Source organism: Podarcis filfolensis (assembly GCF_964270895.1).
Source record: "Podarcis filfolensis genome assembly, chromosome: 2".
In the NCBI taxonomy this organism is placed as follows: Eukaryota; Metazoa; Chordata; class Lepidosauria; order Squamata; family Lacertidae; genus Podarcis; species Podarcis filfolensis.
Window position 1 is genome coordinate 7952955 of NC_139605.1, and position 19496 is coordinate 7972450.

General features: G+C 47.3%; 3 protein-coding genes across 3 annotated transcripts in view; 1 reads left to right on the forward strand and 2 right to left on the reverse strand.

The window, feature by feature from the left end:
• The window catches only part of LOC310756746 (uncharacterized protein), a 1375527-nt gene that overhangs the window by 279535 nt on the left and 1076496 nt on the right, over positions 1 to 19496 (reverse strand). The window contains exon 5 of the transcript XR_014544973.1: positions 16715 to 16863. The gene's annotated coding sequence lies outside the window, so the exon portion shown is untranslated. The remainder of the gene's footprint in view (positions 1 to 16714; positions 16864 to 19496) is intronic.
• LOC310757226 (uncharacterized protein) lies at positions 1540 to 7317 on the forward strand. Its single transcript, XM_083602504.1, has one exon. It carries the CDS (start codon positions 3161 to 3163, stop codon positions 3833 to 3835), a length of 675 nt encoding a protein of 224 aa, XP_083458630.1. The 5' UTR covers positions 1540 to 3160; the 3' UTR covers positions 3836 to 7317.
• On the reverse strand, positions 4029 to 18745 carry LOC310756798 (uncharacterized protein). Its single transcript, XM_083601584.1, has 5 exons — positions 18307 to 18745; positions 15534 to 16318; positions 12982 to 13102; positions 9038 to 12232; positions 4029 to 8570 (listed from the first exon to the last, which is right to left on the reverse strand). The coding sequence occupies exons 2-4, from the start codon at positions 16272 to 16274 to the stop codon at positions 11451 to 11453; spliced, it is 1644 nt and encodes a 547-aa protein (XP_083457710.1). The 5' UTR covers positions 16275 to 16318; positions 18307 to 18745; the 3' UTR covers positions 4029 to 8570; positions 9038 to 11450.

Below are 19496 nucleotides of genomic sequence, written 5' to 3' on the forward strand. Positions count from 1 at the left end.
GTTCGGAATAGAGCAGTTGCTTTGGAAACCAACCATCAGGCATCCACACAACATGACCGCTCCAACGAAGTTGATGTTGAAAAACCATTGCTTCGACACTGGTGACTGGCTACTAGCTGCAATGGCTTGTGTTCTCCCTTCACTGCCAGAAGCTATATATGCCTCTGAATGCCAGTCGCTGGGAATCACAAATGGGGAGAGTTGTGCTGGTGGGTTCAGGTCTTGTAATGGTGGAGCATTTGGTTGAGCACACTGAGAACAGGGTGCTGGACCAGGTGAGCTCACTGTTCTGGTCCAGGCCTGTTGTATTCAGGTCCTTCTTCCAAACTGAGTGGCCCCTGAATGTGGGAAACTCGATGGGTCTTTAGCAAGATCCAGCAGGGCATTTCTTATAAAATCATGGAATTGCAATTGCATGAATGCTCGTTCTCTGAAAAGCGGCTTTCACCAGTGACTTGCCCATGTCCAAAAAAGGAAGGATGAACCTATTTCGTTTGGGACATCTAGAAGCTCCAATGGTCCCTATTTTGTTTTATTTTTATTTTTTTAAAAAATAGATTTCAAGGGGAAAAGAAAAAAAATCCACATATACTCTTCAATACATAATTTTGTTTTGTTTTTCCAACTTCCAATCCCATTTTCCATGCTTGGTTTTATTTTCTCCCCCTTTCCTGCACCCTTGAATCTATCTCTTATATCATAACAATATTATAGTATCCTTTCCTTCATTCCCCTTGTAGGTATATTCCTTTATCCAATATTCTGTAAAGGTGTTCTTGCAAACTACAGTCGTACCTTGGTTTTTGAACAGCCTAGTTCTTGAACATTTTGGCTCCTAAACATTTGAAACCCGGAAGTGACTGTTCCAGTATCCAAACGTTCTTTTGGAAGCTGAACATCCAGCGCAGCTTCCACGGCTTCCAATTGGCTGCAGGAGCTTCCTGCAGCCAATCAGAAGCCATGCTTTGATTCTCAAACGCTTTGGAAATCGAACGGACTTCCAGAACAGATTCTGTTCAACTTCTAAGGTACGACTGTACAATCATGTCCACAACATAATTAACTTAAAAACGTTAAATAGCAACCAGTTTTTATAGTGATCAGGGACTGTATACATATATTTACCTTGAGAAAAAACTCTTGGCTCAAAAAGGTAAAGGCTTATTCAAACTGTCAATGTCTGGTAAAAACATAGTATAGTGAGTCCTAATTCTTTTGGCTAATCATGCCTCAGATCCTGCTCACGAATTCATAATACTATAATATTTCTTTAACTAGTCCAAAAAAGGCTTCCATTCTTCCACAATGTTGTCGTCATTAGGTTCTCTTATTTTAGCTGTTAACTTTTCCATTTCTGCATAGTTCATCACCTTACTTATCCATTCTTTTGTAGGAGTTTCTTCTTTCCATTTTTGAGCATATAAAATCTTTACTGCTGTTGTAGCATACATAAACCACCTAATCATATTTTTTTGGATTTCCATCCCTATAATCTGTAAAAGGAAGCTTCAGGGTGTTGGGGGGGGGGGCTCCAGCTGTTTTGAACTACAACTCCTATTACTCTGACAGGAGTTGTAGTTCAAAACCTGGTTGCCCAAGACTGCATTACAGTATATCAAACAGCACACACATTCTTAATGTAAAATGTTCTTGAAGGAAAGGTGGGGTTGTCATCTAAAGCTAAGGCTTTGATGGTAGGCTGATGTATGAATACGAAGCCCCCGCTTTAAAAAACAAGAACAACACGGCAAGCAGCACGATGGTAGTAATTTTAGGGTCTCACACAGATGGTGACCCCCTAGATTCCATAGCCAACACCTCCTTGCAGAATACAAATTAAAAGTGAAATGAAGTGAAACCCATCCAGATGGAAAAGCTTGTCATAACAAATATGGCTTCTGACTGTTTCCGGAAAGTACCGCCAAGTAGGTGACCTGTCATATCTCAGCAGAGAATGGATGCCCTGCTTTTGAGTTACGGTGGAGAAGGCTTATGAGATCCTTGGACCCTACAGGCCTCTGGGACCTACTGGGTAGATAAGGGATCAAAGCAGACTCTTGAGTAACCCAGTCCTGAGCTGTGTAGGACAAAGATGGGGAACCCTTCCCCAGTTGTTTTCAGGAGGGTCTCCTCCAATCTGGATCCAACTTGTTGATGTGTCTGTATGTATTTATTGCTCTTGTATCTCACCTCCCTTCCTTGCAAGGAGCTCAAGGTGGCGCACGTGGTTCTCTCCCTCTTCTTTTACTCCTCACAACAACCATGTGAGGTAGTTAAGGCTGAGAGGCAGTGGCACCCAAGGTCATCCAGTGAGCTTCGTCGATTTGAACCCAGCTCCGGAAGGTCCGAGTCTGGCACTTTGCAGCACTAACACAACATTGGCTCCTGTTATAACTTAGAAAAGACCAAAGGGTTTCTGATTTCTGATTTTCCCGGTCAATTTCGCCTTTTCAGTGCAGTCCAACATCTTCATCAGCCATTTGTCTCTGGTCAGGACTTTGTCAGAAACCAGGAAGAGAATAACTTTAAGAAGGAATGGGAAAAATTTACAACGTAGTTAAGAGAACATTGTAAACAACTAAAGACTTTGGCAGGATTTTAGTAATGCTTGTACGAAAAACTATGGTATACAGTGGTACCTCGGGTTAAGAACTTAATTTGTTCTGGAGGTCGTTCTTAACCTGAAACTGTTCTTAACCTGAGGTACCACTTTAGCTAATGGGGCCTCCGCGCTGCCGCCACACGATTTCTGTTCTCATCCTGAAGCAAGGTTCTTAACCTGAGGTACTATTTATTGGTTAGCGGAGTCTATAACCTGAAGTGTCTGTAACCCGAGGTACCACTGTAAATGGATTCTTTTTTAAAAAATAAAGAAAATTAAGGGAAGCAGTTGAAAATAAAAAGATTGAAAATGGTAACCACCGAAGGCCGGAGCATTCAGGGAATCTTAAATTAGGATGTTGATGTTTAATGTTTGAATTTAAATTTGTAATGTAAAATTCAATAAAAACAATTTAAAAGAAAAAGAAAAGACCAAAGGGCTCCCTCTGGATCCTTTTATTTCTTTCTCTTTGTTCCACTAGGTGTTTGGCAGGCAAGTGGGAACGGAGAGAGCCCCAGTCACCAGGAAACCTCTGACCGGCTAGATCAACCATGTGGGATGTCTCCAGGAGGTGTGACAGAAGAGGACCTCTGTGAGGACCACGCCTCTGGGGATCCTCGTAGGCCACAGAGGCAGTCCGGGAGCAAACCCGTTCCTTGCGGAATAGGCAAGAAGATATTTGCCGGAACCTTGCCAGAGCATAAGCCCAAGAGCTGCGTCGTGATTGGCAAGGCACTGAAAAACTCGGGCCTCTACAAGCAGGAGAAGAACGTCGGTGGGGCCATGATGTACCAGTGCACTGAGTGCGGCGAGAGGTTCACTCACAAGAAGCACATGATCGGCCACCGCAGAGTCCACAAAGGGAACACGCTGTACGACTGCTCCGCGTGCGAGAAGAGCTTCGTCTGGATGTCGGACCTCACCCGACACCAGAGAATCCACACCGGGGAAAAGCCGTACGCCTGCTCCCTCTGCGGGAAGAAGTACGGCTCCCGCTCGGGCCTCATTCAGCACGGCCACGGCCACGCCGGCGAGAAGCCCCACCGGTGCCCCGACTGCGGGAAGGGTTTTGTTTGCAAGTCGCACCTCACCCGGCACCAGCGGGTCCACCTCGGCAGGAAACTGTGCGCTTGCTCCGAGTGCGGCGAAAGCTTCTGCCAGATCTCGCTCCTCATGCTGCACAAAAGAAACCATGCCAAAGAGAGCCCGGCGGAGGTCAGGCTCTCATCCTGAACCTCTGGAATTCCACTGTCCCCTTTGAACAGTTTGCAGTCGTGCATTTTCTTGTGTCGCTTCTCAGAATTAGAATTTTATTGTTACGGTCACAGACCAGTTCCAGGTCACTTACAATATCAGGAAAATCATAAAACACAACAGGGATACATTGAATTGCAATTGGGTACAACAGAGACAATTCAGATATAGCGGCAGTTAAAAAAATATATTAAATCTTGATCACTAAAATATAACCTAAAATTATCATTTAAAACCTTAATCATTTTGGTAGTACAGCTTGTTCCCTAAGTTTTATGGCAGTCACACAGAATTTGGCCACCCTTAGCGTGATCTCTAGATCTTTGTCCTCTGCCAGGAGTTTTAGACATTGAAGTTCGGGCCCATTTGGAGATTTTTGTATAACAGGAGTGATAAATACCGAGCGTATATCCCCGTAGAAACGGCAGCATAACAAGACATGAGAGACAGTTTCTACCTCCATCAAGCCACAGGGGCAGACTCGTTCCACGTATGGTTTACCCTTCAATCTTCCCTGCACGCTGAATCTAGCGAGGGTAAATGACTGTCTGTATTTAGGTATTTGTGGTTATGACAAATAATTTGCTGGGGTAAATCCTCTCCCATTATCTTTTATTGCTGGGTGTTTATTCATCTCACTCACGTGGCATTGCAGTTCCACATCCCAAATTCGTTGGCGGATTATTGCTCTAGCTTTCTCATAACCTATCAGGGCCTGTGTATTCTCGGCCTTTTGGCTAAGATCCAGTGTCGCTTCTCAATTTAAAATAGTCAGCCTCAGAAGGAAAGCGCTCTGCGGTTTTTATCATTTAAAAGGTTAGGCCACACTTCAGATTTATGCTGTGAAGCAGGAGTGGGGAACCTCCAATGTGGGCCGAAAAGCGGTCCCCGGGCATCTCCATGTGGCCCTCAGAACACTCCCCAGTCAACATCCCTCACTGGCATGTCCCACTCTCCTCAGGTGTTTTTACTAGGCTGGAGTGCAGCCTTGAACTCCAATAAGGCCTTTTGCTTGCCTGCAGGATGTATGTAAAAACCTGCCCGCATACCAGTGCCATGTGGCCCCCAAAAGATTCCCCAGCAGTGAATGTGGCCCTCTGCCTCAAAAATGTTCCCCACCCCTGCTTTCAAGCTCCTTGGGGCAAGGACCTCCCCACCACCCAATATTATTTTATGAATGCAAAAGAACCTTGGATAAACCTGTATACCTGGATGTTGTAAAAAGTAATAATAAAAATAATACTGGATTCGCGGCTGAAGTGCAACTGCAGGGATGGGGGTTGTATCACCGCATGTATGGCTTTTAATGAAAAGTTAGCTTGTTAGAGGAATGACTTGAATAAAGCAGATGGAGTCCAGAGCAAAAAGTATTTTATCAAGTAAACTGAATAGGAACAGGGTATAATTTGAGGAGAAATAAGCAGCGGGTTTTGTTTCGGTCAGGCCTTGTACACAGCAGGAAGACATACAATGACTAACCAAGTACAGGAGGGAACTCCCTCAGAATCGCACAGCCAATCAGAGCACTTGTTACCTCAGCAAAGATCATGGCTGGTTGCTAAGCAACACCTCTGCAACCACTTGGTTAACTGACTGTGGGGGGGATTAACCCTGGGGTGACTAACTGAATGATCCCTGCTGTTACAAATCCGACAACCTGCTCTGACAAACCCGTTCTCCGCATTGGTGGTGAGAATCGCCGCCATGCGCAACATTCTGTCTCCCAACTGGGGCCAGTCAGATGCATCCAGAAACCTTTCTTCACTGTTTATCGCTCAGCAGCTGTCATTCAACGGTACACTGCCTCTGCATATGGAAGTTCTCTTTGGGCTCTTGCAACTTATAGCCATCGCTAGGCAGACTGCCCGGCCCCATCAATTTGCCCCATCTTTTTTTTAAAAGTCAGCAATCCCTGTATTTCCAACAGCAAACCACATTACGTGCACAGCGTAAAGAAGGAGCAAATTTTGTTGTCTATCACTCCAAACCATTGGTCCACTGAAAATTATTATTAGCAGTAGTAGTAGCAGTAGTAGTAGTATACTGAAGGGACAGGTTACCCAAAACCTGACTGTGTAGTCACCCCCAACTAGGCCCCAAGACTTCCCAAATTCTTTCTTTGAGGATTCCCCCAAGGGATAGCCCCATTGATCCTCTGTGACCAATTCCAGTCAGGCTGGCAGACTGCAGTCCTGAACACCCTCCGGAAACTGGGTTTTGCCCCTCAAGCCCTTCTAAGTTTGGGCTTGGGCCAGGCAAAAGCTATGGTCAGGCAAAGAATATTAGACACCGAGAGATAGCAGGACTGTGCAAGGTGCCCTGACTATAGAATTGGAGAAATCGAGAGATATACAGCCGCACCGGCAGCATATCTCTTCTTTCTTGTATCTAGGGTTATAAGAAGGGCCTTTACACTCGCCAGAAGCTCGGCTCTTCCCTCGCCGGTCCTGGATGGAGCTTTTAGAAAAGTCCCCTATGCTCAGAGACTTTGCACCTGTCCATTGGGAGAGATAGGAAGCCCAGAACACTTGTTCTTTAGATGTCCCTCTTATGAAGAGGCACGTAGTAAGATCATGATCCCCTATTGGTGAGGCTCGCCGACCTCCCGCAAAAGCAAAAATTTGACCTTTTGCTGTTAGGCAAAGACAAGAAGATGACCTGGATGGTCGCCAGATTCTGTGTACAGATCTGTAGGCGCAGACTATCACCCAATTCAAAATAGTCCGGCATGAAAAGCCCCAAACACGGTTCCATGGGTGATTCTGAGTCAACTCCCTGGGACAGTTTATCGTTGTACATTGTTGCTAAATTTAGTGTTGTATGTTGTTTTAATTGTCTGTTTTAACCATATTTGCACAGCAGTTTCTAATGTTGTGAGTGTCCTCTATTTAAGAGGCTTCTACTCTGCAGCCTCTTATAGTTGTTTTAACTTCGAGTCTTTTAGTTCTTATGCTCTTACAGTTGTTTTAACTGCGTGTCTTTGTTTGTTTTTAGTTCTTATCTGTTTTAATTATCAGTTTTTTATCCATCCATTATCCGTGTTTAATCTTGTATTTTATCCAAATGTTTTATCCTATGCCTGTTTCCTTGTCCTCATTTGCTCTAACAATTATCGGTTAAAAAATCCTAACTGCTATTTTATCTATATGCTTTTTTAATTCTGGCCTGAGACCCTAATAAAGTTCATTCATTCATACTCGTGTAAAGAAGGCAGTGTCAGATTGGGCTATTACAACTGATCTACACCAGCCCCTTCAGCTCACCATTTCTCGGCGCCCACCAGACGACCGCCCTGCTGGTGCCACCCCCAGGAAGCTGGCACCTCTACGCACGGCAGAAGAATCCAGCATGGATTGAAAGAGGACGTTTTCTTTTCTTTCCCTTTGAATATACAGTTTTATGGGAGGATGGCTTTTTTTCTAAATAATAATAATAATAATAATAAAATTTACCCTTCGTACGAAGATGAGGCCCCTGCAGGCAGTATGCTGCCAGCATTGGCGAAGCCTTCACCATCAGCTGCAGAGGCCAGGAGGAAAACTCAGGCCGCACCCATAGTCTTGCCAGAGATGTTACTAGGCCCCTTGATAATCTTGCTTCTTTTCTGCTCCTGTGTACCTCGCTTATTGCAATGCTTGCAAAATATGATGCATAAAATGGTGTCACGAATGGTTCGGCCCCAGATTATAGCACTAGCCCGAGAATACCAGCCAGTGCCTTGGGACGAGCCGGAAGGCTGTCCAAAATAAGAGGGGGGAATGAAGGGACAGGTTACCCAAAACAACTAGGCCCCAAGACTTCACAAATTCTTTCTTTGAGGATTCAGTAGCTAAAATGCATTAGCTAGAGCTGTATTTCTTTCTCTGAGGATGCAAACTTAAAATGCATTAGCTTTTGCTGTATAACACAAAGTAGCTAAATGAACAAAGCCTTCTCCTCTTCTCAGTCCATGAAGGCGTAAAAGATGGCCTTGTCAGTCCCGAATAAGAGATGGGTGGCGCATCCAACTTATCTTACCAGGTTGCAACTGTCTTGGCCACGCTGACGCACAGACCCCGGGAATGGCGCCAGGAGTGCCGGATAAGAGTGCAGAGACAATTTCTATTCATCATGAATGGAGATTGTTTCTGCCAACATACGTGTGCAAACTCGTGGGGCTGGATTCCTGGGGAGGGGAAAGGGGACCCTAAAGAGAATATAGGCTGTCTGTTTCTACTCTAAAACTGCTGCTTGCTGTGAACTAACCACGCAAGCGCCTTTCTGCTGCCTGGGTAGCAGAAATAAAAACTCTTTCTCTGAACCTACCCTCGGTGTCTGTTTGGCTCCTTCCTCCCTCCCTGGGCACAACACTCACCCGACCCATGGGAAAGGCCTGAAAGACTACAATACCACCCATCATCTGTAGATCTCAGGCAGTTCACAACATAAAATTACAAAAACCACAAAATACATAATTAAAAATAAGAACAAAAAAACAACAATTCTACCCATTCCAGAACACATTTAAAAAGGCATTGGATATCAATCAGCCTGGTTGGAGAGGAATGTTTTCGCCTGGCTCCTAAAGATATGTAATGATGGCATGGAGATTCTGCATCAACAACCAAGGGAACAACTAATGGTTCTGCAGAGGATCTAAGTGATGGAGCTGGGATCTAAGAGTTCAGGTGACGCCCGAGATACCCTGGACCTAAGTTGTGCAAAAAACAGATTGCTGCTGTTGCTGCTCCGGTGAGTGTTTGGGAAGACCGCTCCCTCCTCCAGCCAATTCCATCGGGCCTAGGGGCTGGGGCCTACACTCACACACACTCTGAGCAGCTCCCTGCAGCAAGTGGCAAAAAATGGTTTTAAATGTTTTAAGTGTTCTTAATTTGCTGCACCTCAAATGGTGTTTTTTTCCAATATTATTTTATTATTTTCTTTCTGCTTGGGGTGGGATAAATGTTTAGTCGGGGTGGGGAGTAGTTTAAATTTAGCATAATTGTTTCTTGCTTTGTTTTTACTTTCATTATTTTGTTAAGTTATTGTATAGTTTGTATTTTGCTTTTTAAGGGGAAGGGTCAGGGCTGCCTAGGAGTGGGCCTCAGCCAATAGAATGGCTGGAGCAGGTTCCACAGGGGGGGATGTATTGGGACACGCGATCTCAGTGATCACGGGCAGAAGGAGGAGTTACGCTGAGACCAGACCATGTCATTACCGAGGAGGCAGGTTTAGTCGTCGTCTGAGGACTATCCTTGCCTCCAGGTCTGGTCCTACCAGACAGATACTGGAATCAGCAAGGGAAACCCACGTGACCTGAAAGTGTTGCTGTGCAATGCCAGCTCAATGATGAATAAGACTGCCTGATTGTGGATGGAGGATTTGACCTAGCATGTGTAACAGAGACTTGGTTGGATGAAGCAGATGGGCCTGTCCTTGCCGCTGCTTGTCCACCAGGTTTCTCTTACGCACAGCAACCCAGGTCATGTGGGCGGGGAGGGGGTCTTGCAGTGATTTTAAGGAAGTCATTAGTCTGCACCAGGCATCCTGTTGGGAAGACCCAGTTCTCTGAGTGCATGTTCTGGAAGTTGGGCAATAGGGGCAGTACAGGATTCCTATTGGTGTACCGACCTCCCCGCTGCACCAAGGATTCCCTGCCCGAGCTGCTTCAGGTCGTGGCGGATATGCTCCTGAAGACACCTAGCTTGGTTGTCCTAGGGGATTTTAACATCCATGCCGACACGACCTTACAAGGGGCCGCTCGGGACTTCGTGGAAAGCATGGCCTACATGGGGCTGTCCCTGAACAAGTTTGGCCCAACTTATAGCCGTGGACATGCCTTAGACCTGGTGTTTACCTCTACGGATGTTGGTGATCTGACACTAAGTAAAAGCGAAACAAAAGAAGTGCCATGGTCAGACCACTTTCTGGTGCAACTGGACTTCTCCGCAACCCTTCCTCTCTGCAGGGAGGTGGGACCTTTCTTACAAAGTCAGTACAGGCATCTCCCCCCCCGCATTATGTGTGTTCGACTCATGCACCTTGTACGGTATATGGCGCCGGGAAACAAACAATTCAATTCTTCAATTCAAACCCGGAAATGGTGGCAGGGAGCTGTAGAGGAGACCGCATCAGCGGCTGCTTTCCCGCTCGTCCTCCAACCTCCAGCCAGTCCCAGAGCTTCAACTCTAGTTGCTGATCTTTTTTGATACAGTATTTTTGGTCTGGATTTGAAGAGAGTGTGGCACAGGGGGCATTTAAAGGGTGTTTAGAGGATTTCATGGCCCTGGAACGAAACCCGCGTGTAAGTGGGGAGTCGTCTGGACCTGTGAAACAAAAACAAAAAAAGAGGGATTCTTTCCAGCACTTCAAATAGCCAGATTTGAAATCCCATTAGAACACTCAGGGAGAGTCAAGGAAAAGCAGATTCCTCTCCCTGGATAGTTTTCCCATAGTCAAGTTGGATGGGATTCAGAGTCAGTGAAGACTCGCACAGAAGACCTTTTCCGGAAGGGTTCCACTTTGCTTTGTGCCTTTTGTAATACATAAAGGCTGCTGTGAATTCATTTTGACCCCACACACTGAAGGCTGGTCGATTAGGGCAACCTAAGCCTGCCCTCCTTCAGCACTCGGCTTAGTTACCACCCAACCCAGCCCTGCCTTTAAGCTTTCTCCTCCTCCTCAGTCTGACAGGATAGGAAGCTGCCTTATACTGAGTCACACCACGGGGTCCATCTAGCTCAGCACTGTCCACACTGACTGGCAGCAGCTCTTGAGGGTTTCAGACCGGACTCTCTTCCAGCCCTACCTAAAAACGGCGGGGCTTGAACCTGGGACATGCAAGGTCTGCCACTGAGTTACAGCTCCTGCTCTCTCAGTCTGAGTGTTGCCCCTTGTCAAACTCAGCAGGGAAGAAGACAGGGAGGTGGGGGCAGTGAAGCTAGAATTAGCCAGCTCTGCCTGTCTTTGGCTCTCTGGCGCCACCTACTGTCGACCTCCCCGCTTTCCAGCCTACCAGCCCCAATGGGCAGCTCTGGGTGCATATTTCTTCCTGGTGGGTTATCTGAGGTTCGCTAAAGGCAAAATCACGACCAAAACTCATCTCCCAGATGAAGCACTCATGCCATTCTCCTCCCTGCGGCTTCTTCCATGAGGTACACCTTCCCTGGAAGTTCTTCTTGTTGTTTATTCATTTAGTCGTGTCCGACTCTTCGTGACCCCATGGACCAGAGCATGCCAGGCACTCCTGTCTTCCACTGCCTCCCGCAGTTTGCTCAAACTCGTGCTGGTAGCTCCGAGAACACTGTCCAACCATCTCGTCCTCTGTCGTCCCCTTCTCCTTGGTCCCTCCATCTTTCCCAACATCAGGGTCTTTTCCAGGGAGTCTTTTCCAGGTGGCCAAAGTATTGGAGCCTCAGCTTCAGGATCTGACCTTCCAGTGAGCACTCAGGGCTGATTTCCTTCAGAATGGAGATGTTTGATCTTCTTGCAGTCCATGGGACTCTCAAGAGTCTCCTCCAGCACCATAATTCAAAAGCATCAATTCTTCGGCGACCAGACTTCTTTATGGTCCAGCTCTCCTCCAGCAAAGCAGCAGTTGCGGCCAGGAAGGAGCTCATTCCGGCGGAAGCTCTTTCCAAGCTAAGCAATTGCACGTCTTCTTCCTGGTGTGGATTCTCTCGTGTTTCACGAGGTGGGATTTCTGGATGAAGGTCTTCCCGCAAGCGGAGCACTTGTAGGGCTTCTCACCGGTGTGGGTCCTCAGGTGCACCGTGAGGTTGGCGTTCTGGCTGAAGCTCTTCCCGCAGGCGGAACACTTGTAGGGCTTCTCCCGGGTGTGCGTCCTCTCGTGGACGATCAGCTGGCAAGTGCTGCGGAAGTTCTTCCCGCAGGCGGAGCATTTGTGCGGCTTCTCCCCCGTGTGGATCCTCTCGTGGAAGACAAGGTCCGACCTCTGGCGGAAGCACTTCCCGCAGTAGGAGCACTGGTGGGGCTTCTTCTTCCTCGTGTGGATCTGCTGGTGCCTCTTGAGATGGTCCTTGCGGCTGAGGACCTTCCCACACTCTGCGCACTGGTAGGACCCCTCCTGAGCATCATGCGTGATGGGGCCCTGCTGGAAAGCTTCCTCCGGGACGCTGAGGGAGTCTGATTTCTGCCACCTGAGGCTCCCGTGGAAGGCCTCCTCATCCAACATGGAGGAAATGGATCGATCCATCATCGCGCCCCCGAGGCAGTGGTCAGCCAGCTGCCCCCGAGGTCCTTGCTCATCCTCAAAGACTCCCTCTTCCCCGTGATCTTGAGGAAAGCTTTCTCTGGCCCTCCTTTGAGAAGGCTCCATGGGCTTTAGATCCTCAAGATGGTATTTATTTTCTTTGCTTTCATCTCCTTGTCCATAATCTGGGGCAAATGAGAGAAAAAAGCCAGCTACTGTAAATAACATTAACAGCTTAATTTTCTAAAATGGGCATGTTTCCTCAACATCAACTTCGTTGGACTGGTCATGTTGTGCGGATGCCTAATGATCGTCTTCCAAAGTGACTACTCTATTCCGAACTTAAAAATGGAAAGTGTAATGCTGGTGGTCAACAAAAGAGGTTTAAAAACTGTCTCAAGGCAAATCTAAAAAAGCTGGGAAACACTGGCCTGCGAGTGCTCCAATTGGAGAACAGCCTTTATCAAAGGTGTCATGGGTTTTGAAGATGCTCAAACTCAAGAGGAAAGGGAGAAATGTGCTAAGAGGAAGACACACTTGGCAAACCCTCACCATGATCAACTCCCACCCAGAAACCTACGTCCCCAATTTGGAAGGACGTGTAGATCCAGAATTGGCCTCCAAAGTCACTTACGGACTCACTGTTAAAACAGTGTTTCTGGAAGACAATCTCACTCGGCTACAAGTGATCGCCAAAGAAGAAGCTGCTTATGTTGAATTATGTTGTGTGTTTTTAGCATGGAGTTTTTCCTTTGGCAGTAGCTCTTATGTGATTGGCTGACTGTGGGTCACATGAGAGAGGCATTCCATTCTGTTGTGACTGTTATTCAAGTAACTGTTGTTTTTAACTGTTTTTCTGTCTTCTGTTTTTCTCCCTTCCAACTTTACGATTCTATGAGCATCCAAGGACTGGAGGGCAAGGGAGCAGACTTACCCAAAAGGACAGTTTCACCTCCTGGCTTAGTTTCCACGCACAGCTCCCTCGGTCTGAGGTCGGCCGAGGCTGGGCCTGCCTCGGAAAAACTCACAGCCACCTCCACAAACGGCATCAGGATCTGGATGGAAGACAAAGGGCAAGATGAAGGGGATGACATGCGTTTATTTGTCATTTACTACAGAAACGTCCCAGAGTGACTTTCGATTATGAAAGCATAAAAAGGTAAAGGTAAAGGTACCCCTGCCCGTTCGGGCCAGTCTTGCTAGACTCTAGGGTTGTGCGCTCATCTCACTCTATAGGCCGGGAGCCAGCGCTGTCCGCAGACACTTCCGGGTCACATGGCCAGCGTGACAAGCTGCATCTGGCGATCAGCGCAGCACACGGAACGCCGTTTACCTTCCCGCTGGTAAGCGGTCCCTATTTATCTACTTGCACCCGGGGGTGCTTTCGAACTGCTAGGCTGGCAGGCGCTGGGACCGAACGACGGGAGCGCACCCCGCCGCGGGGATTCGAACCGCCGACCATGCGATCGGCAAGTCCTAGGTGCTGAGGTTAGGAAAAGCATACAGGATTATGAAAACACACAGGATACAAAATTTAAAATTGATTATGTCATCTGCATAATCTCTTCTTCTCCTATCATCTCCTGTTTTCCCTCCCTGCTGCAGACAGCTCAGCAGTGGCTGGTGGCTGGAAAACAGTCTCTGGTTTTTCTCCCCATATACATAAAAAGGTAAGGCTGTCATCACGCAGCCCCCATTGGAGGATGTGTAGAGCCACACCACCATCCTGGATTTGCATGAAGAAATGGGATTGGGAAGGTGACAAGTGAGTTTAGTAGTTACAATAGTAATAATAATAATGTTATTATTTATACCCCACCCTCCTGGGCGGCTTACAACAGTTACCTGAGGTGGGAAGGGGAAACTAGGGGATTAATGTAGGGGGAATGATAGGGGAATGGTGAGTTGGGCACAGGGCTTAGTGATTGTGTATTGGCATAAGCATGTCTTGCTCGCCTGGGGGGCGGCTATTGGGTTGTTGTTTTTATTTTCATTATGTATTTTGTGGTTTTATACCTTGATTTTATTCTGTAAACCGCCCTGAGACCCCCGGGTATATGGCGGTATATAAATTCAATTAATAATGATGATGATGATGATGATGATGATGATGATGATGATAATTGCTGATACATGGAGAGCGAGAGGCCAAACTGCATTGAGTCAATTTGACGCAGTACGGTTTGCATTCCCAACTTTCATAAATGATCCTCTTGAGAGTTCCAGAAGGTCCAACTACCCACCCTGGATTTGGGAGAGGCTAAGACCGGTACCAGCTTTTTTTACTGCTTACCCATTTTCAATGCTCATCGCTTCTTTCCAATCTTATACTGTCAGAGCAACACATCAGGGATCTGCAACTGTTTGTTTTGCTATTTTTGTGCTTTATGATACTGAAATTTGTGAATTAAAATTATCCCCCCCCCCTTTTAATTTAAGATCTGCCCTGTAGGCAGGGCCGTAGCTAGGGGGTGGTGAGGTGGGCTCCCACTAGGGGCACAGGCGATGGGGGGGTGCAAAAGCAGCTAAAATATGTTCATAAATATAAATATTGATTATTGCCTCATAAGAAATGGTTTTTTAAATCTTTTGTTGGAAGTCGCCCAGAGCAGCTGGGGAAACCCAGCCATATGGGTGGGGCAGAAATAAATTATTATTATTATTATTATTATTATTATTATTATTATTATTATTATTAGAGGGTGAATTGAATGGGGGGGTTGGAGGCGAGGTGGAAAGAAGAACTAATTTATATGTGGCTAGGGGGCACAATCTGGGCAGTTCTGCCAGGGGCGCAAGATCACCTAGCTACAGCTCTGCCTGTAGGAATGGTCAAACTCCACATTGGCTACATAGGAGCTGCCTCATACAGAGTCAGTCTATTGGTCTACCTAGCTCAGTATTGTCAACACTGGCTGGCAGCAGCTTTCCGCCATTTCAGGCAGCGGACATTCCCAGCTTCACCTGGAGACCAGGGACTGAACTTTGTACCTTCTACATCTGCCTTGTGTGCAGGTCCCAATCCCTGCCATCTCTACGTAGGGCTGGGAACCTCTCCCAGTCTGAAAATTTATTTACTTACAGTGGTACCTCAGGTTAAGCACTTAATTCGTTCTGGAGGTCCGTTCTTAACCTGAAACTGTTCTTAACCTGAAGCACCACTTTAGCTAATGGGGCCTCCCACTGCCACCATGCTTGCCAGAGTGCGATTTCTGTTCTCATCCTGAAGTAAAGTTCTTAACCTGAGGTACTATTTCTGGGTTAGTGGAGTTTGTAATCTGAAGCATCTGTAACCCGAGGTATCACTGTATTAGGTTTATATTCCGCCCTTCATTGAAAGATCTCAGGGTGGTTCACAGAGTAAAATACAAGACAAAACATGCAAATAAGTATCCTAGAGAGATGCTGCCAGCCTGTGTCAAACAACACTGAGCTGGATGGACCGATGGTCTGACACCATGTGAGGCAGCTGTGAAACGGCCTCACCTGTTTCTCCTCTCTCTCGGCCTCTCGCTGCCTCATCAGGAAGTCCTCTGCCAGGGCCACCGCCTGGGCGCAGGTCTCGGGTCCATGCTCCCTCACCCAGCTCTGCATTTCCCGGGGCAGGATGGTCAGGAGCTGCTCCAGAACCAGCAGCTCCAGGATCTGCTCCTTGGTGTGCTTCTCGACCCTTAACCACCCATGGCAAAGTTCCCAGAGCCGGCTGTAGGCCCCCCTCGGCCCCTCAGCCTCCTGGTAGCAGAGGCGCCGGAAGTGCTGGCGCTGCTTCTCCCTCCGCATGGCGTCCTGCCACAAGATGGCCGCCTTCACTTTCCCATAATCCTCTCTGTCCCGGCCCTCCAGCCTGCTGAAGGCCCGCTCGGCTTCTCCCCGGAGGGCCGGCAGGAGCCAGGTCACCCACACTTCCTGGGGCCAGCGGCAGGCTTCGGCCACTTGCTCGAAGGAGGCCAGGAAGGCCTTGACGTCATCCCAAGGGGTGGGCTCCTCCGGCAACCGTGGGGTCTCCCAGCTTGAGTGGGGCGACACCGCTGTCTTCAGGAACTCCTCCCACTGGGTTTCCCACCTCTGAAACTTTCCCTCATCCTCTTCCTGTTTGATCTGTTCTTCCAGCCTCCTTAGGTGGAATTCCCTGGCGCTCTTTGGTTGTGGGGCATGAGGGGCTGCTCCTGCCCCTCCAAACCCAGTCTTCACCATGCAGTTCACAGAGTCTTGCTCCTCCATTTTCATCCTGGTGACACCTTGGCTGGTCTCTCCACTGTGTTTGTGAGACTCTATAATGACAAGATGGTGACAGCAGTCATGAAATTAAAAGGCGCAGTCACAAAATTAAAAGGCGCCTGGGAGAAAAGCAATGACAAACCTAGACAGCATCTTGAAACGCAGAGACGTCACCTTGCCAACAAAGGCCCATATAGTCAAAGCTATGGTTTTCCCAGTACAGTGATATCTCGGGTTAAGAACTTAATTCGTTCTGGATGTCTGTTCTTAACCTGAAACTGTTAGTGGAAGGCAGTGGAAGACAGGAGTGCCTGGTGTGCTTCTGGTCCATGGGGTCACAAAGAGTAGGACATGACTAAATGACTAAACAACAAATAAATTCATAATAATAGTAATACAGTGGTACCTCTGGTTACGTACTTAATTCGTTCCGGAGGTCCGTTCTTAACCTGAAACTGTTCTTAACCTGAAGCACCACTTTATCTAATGGGGCCTCCTGCTGCCACTGCACGATTTCTGTTCTCATCCTGAAGCAAAGTTCTTAACCCGAGGTAATATTTCTGGGTTAGCAGAGTCTGTAACCTGAAGCGTATGTAACCTGAAGCATGTGTAACCCGAGGTACCACTGTAGTGATGTATGGAAGTGAGAGCTGGACCATAAAGAAGGCTGATCGCTGAAGAATTGATGCTTTTGAATTACGGTGCTGGAGGAGACTCTTGAGAGTCCCATGGACTGCAAGAAGATCAAACCTCTCCATTCTGAAGGAAATCTGCCCTGAGTGCTCACTGGAAGGACAGATCGTGAAGCTGAGGCTCCAATACTTTGGCCACCTCATGAGAAGAGAAGACTCCCTGGAAAAGACCCTGATGTTGGGAAAGATGGAGGGCACAAGGAGAAGGGGACGACAGAGGACGAGATGGTTGGACAGTGTTCTCGAAGCTACAAACATGAGTCTGACAAAACTGCGGGAGGCAGTGGAAGACATGAGTGCCTGGCGTGCTCTGGTCCAGGGGGTCACGAAGAGGAGGACATGACTAAACGACTAACAAAAACAATAATGACAAGAGCAAGTCAACAAGATCGAGCAAGACTCCTTTATGCAAAGGCGCGGGGGAAATATCAGAAACCTAATATTAGATCTAATAAAGGAAAGCATGGGAGACAGTTAAATGATGTTAAAAGATGTTTAAAGAGGGTGAGAGGTTTAGAAAAGTATAAAATAGTGGAGCCTGGCAACTTATTATATCCGAAGGGAGTCAGGAGTTGCAAGGCAGGGAACTGATTGCATGTATTTCTGAAGACATAAAATGAATGCATTTTTGGGAAAATTGACAAGAAAAAGCTTTAAAGGAAATGAAGAACAAGTCAGAGCCCTGTCAAAGTATCTCTCCCATTATTAAGGACCTTTCCCATCTAGTTATAATACTTATTCAGCTCTGTAGGGGTAACATGGTTTCATTTTAGAAATGTTTTAAAAATTAACTATTTAAACACTGGTGTTCGTGGCATTTTGGGCACGTAAATTGTACATTGATTGCATGCAGTAATAGAACCTGGTTCAGAAGGAGAAAGGTTACAACAGCCAACCAGCCAGCCATACCTAATCCTAGACCATAGCTGACAACTTTTCCCTTCTCTTGCGAGGAATCCTATTCCGAATAAGGGAATTTCCCTTTAAAAAAGGGAAAAGTTGACAGCTATGTCCTAGACCCCTTCAACCAGGTCCCACACCCCTGACTCGCCTTTTCTCCAAAATAAAAAAAGCCCTAGATGTATTCCTAATCTTTTCTCCACAGCAGAGCTGTTCCATCGTCCGGATCATTTTGGTTATCCTTTCCGGAATCTTTCCTAGACTCGCACGTCTATTTTAGGTTGTGACATTAGGAGACAATGCAAAGAAATGATTCGACCCGCCGCCCCATCGAGCCCCTCTCTGGCCGCTTCATGAAACGATGCAACATTCCCCTCTTCCTCCCCACATCCCACTTTGGGGATCAATTGTTTTCCATCCCCCGCTTGCAGTTCAAAGTTGTAACTCACCAAGAACCCGGCTCGCTCTTCCCTGGAAACCTGTCGCGCGCCCCCACCGAAACACACACACAATAGACTTTCGAGAAGAAAAACTGATCGTAGAAGCTGGGGTGGGAGAGAGAGAGAGCGTGCGAAAAGCCAATTTCCGGAGGAGGAGACAGAGACGTAGGGAGGGGCGTCTGGTGTTGACATCCTCCTGGTTAGAGACGGGGGAAAGGTGGCTGCGTAAAGACGCGCGTACCGAGGGGAAGGAAAGATCGCGCACAAGCTTTCAGCGTTTTGCTCCTTTTGCAAAAAAATTAATGACTGAGTTTCTGGGGCTCTGGCAAGGCTCTCTATGCGACTCACAGAATGCAGATAATTTAAATGCAATTTTTGTTGGCATCTGTCGACAATGGAGTGCGCCTCCGGGGGTGAAGTCAAACTGATGGAGAATCGCAGCGCCTGCTGTGGCTGCAGAGACACGTAACTTGCAACTGCTGCCTTCTGTGTTTTTTAGCTGCACCGAAGTGACCATGCCCAGGTGCAAGCCTGGGCAGTGTGTATAGAGGTTCTGGGGCTGGGCTGCCCAGATGACCAGACCCACCTCTTGGCCTTGCTAATGTGGTCCAAAGGAAAGCAGAGCAATACATCTGAGCAGATATCCAGTGTGAAAGGAAAGCAGAACAAGACGTTTGGCACCAGCAGGAGTTGCTAAAGGCACCATCCAATGTCCTTAGGTACTCCATTCCGAATTTGTCTAGGGTTTATTCCTTAGCTGTTTCTTCTAACAAGGTGTTGCTGTTAGTATATAAAGCCCTTCACAACTTGGGACCAGCTCACTTGTGATACCGTTTTGCCCCATATATGCCCACTCAGCACCTTCAACTTGTGGCACTGACACTGCTGCAAATGCCCTATAACACTTGTTCAGCACTCTTTCAGTGTGGCTCTTTGGGACTCCCTGCCTCTTGACACTGGGCAGGCAAGGCCTTCACTCTTTTCTTTTCAGCTCCTGCTCAAAACATTATTGTTTAGACAATCCTACCCAGATAGGGACGCAGGTGGCGCTGTGGGTTAAACCACAGAGCCTAGGACTTGCTGATCAGAAGGTTGGCGGTTCAAATCCAAGCAACGGGGTGAGCTCCCATTGCTCAGTCCCTGCTCCTGCCCACCTAGCAGTTCGAAAGTACGTCAAAGTGCAAGTAGATAAATAGGTA

Bases quoted from the DNA above. Each gene is read 5' to 3' on its own strand.
- LOC310757226 (XM_083602504.1), top strand. From the start codon at position 3,161: ATGTCTCCAGGAGGTGTGACAGAAGAGGACCTCTGTGAGGACCACGCC.
- LOC310756798 (XM_083601584.1), bottom strand. From the start codon at position 16,274: ATGAAAATGGAGGAGCAAGACTCTGTGAACTGCATGGTGAAGACTGGG. The intron at 13,103-15,533 runs GTGAGGCCGTTT...TCTTCCATCCAG, and splicing joins CCGAGAGAGAGGAGAAACAG to ATCCTGATGCCGTTTGTGGA. The intron at 12,233-12,981 runs GTAAGTCTGCTC...CATTTGCCCCAG, and splicing joins AGGTGAAACTGTCCTTTTGG to ATTATGGACAAGGAGATGAA.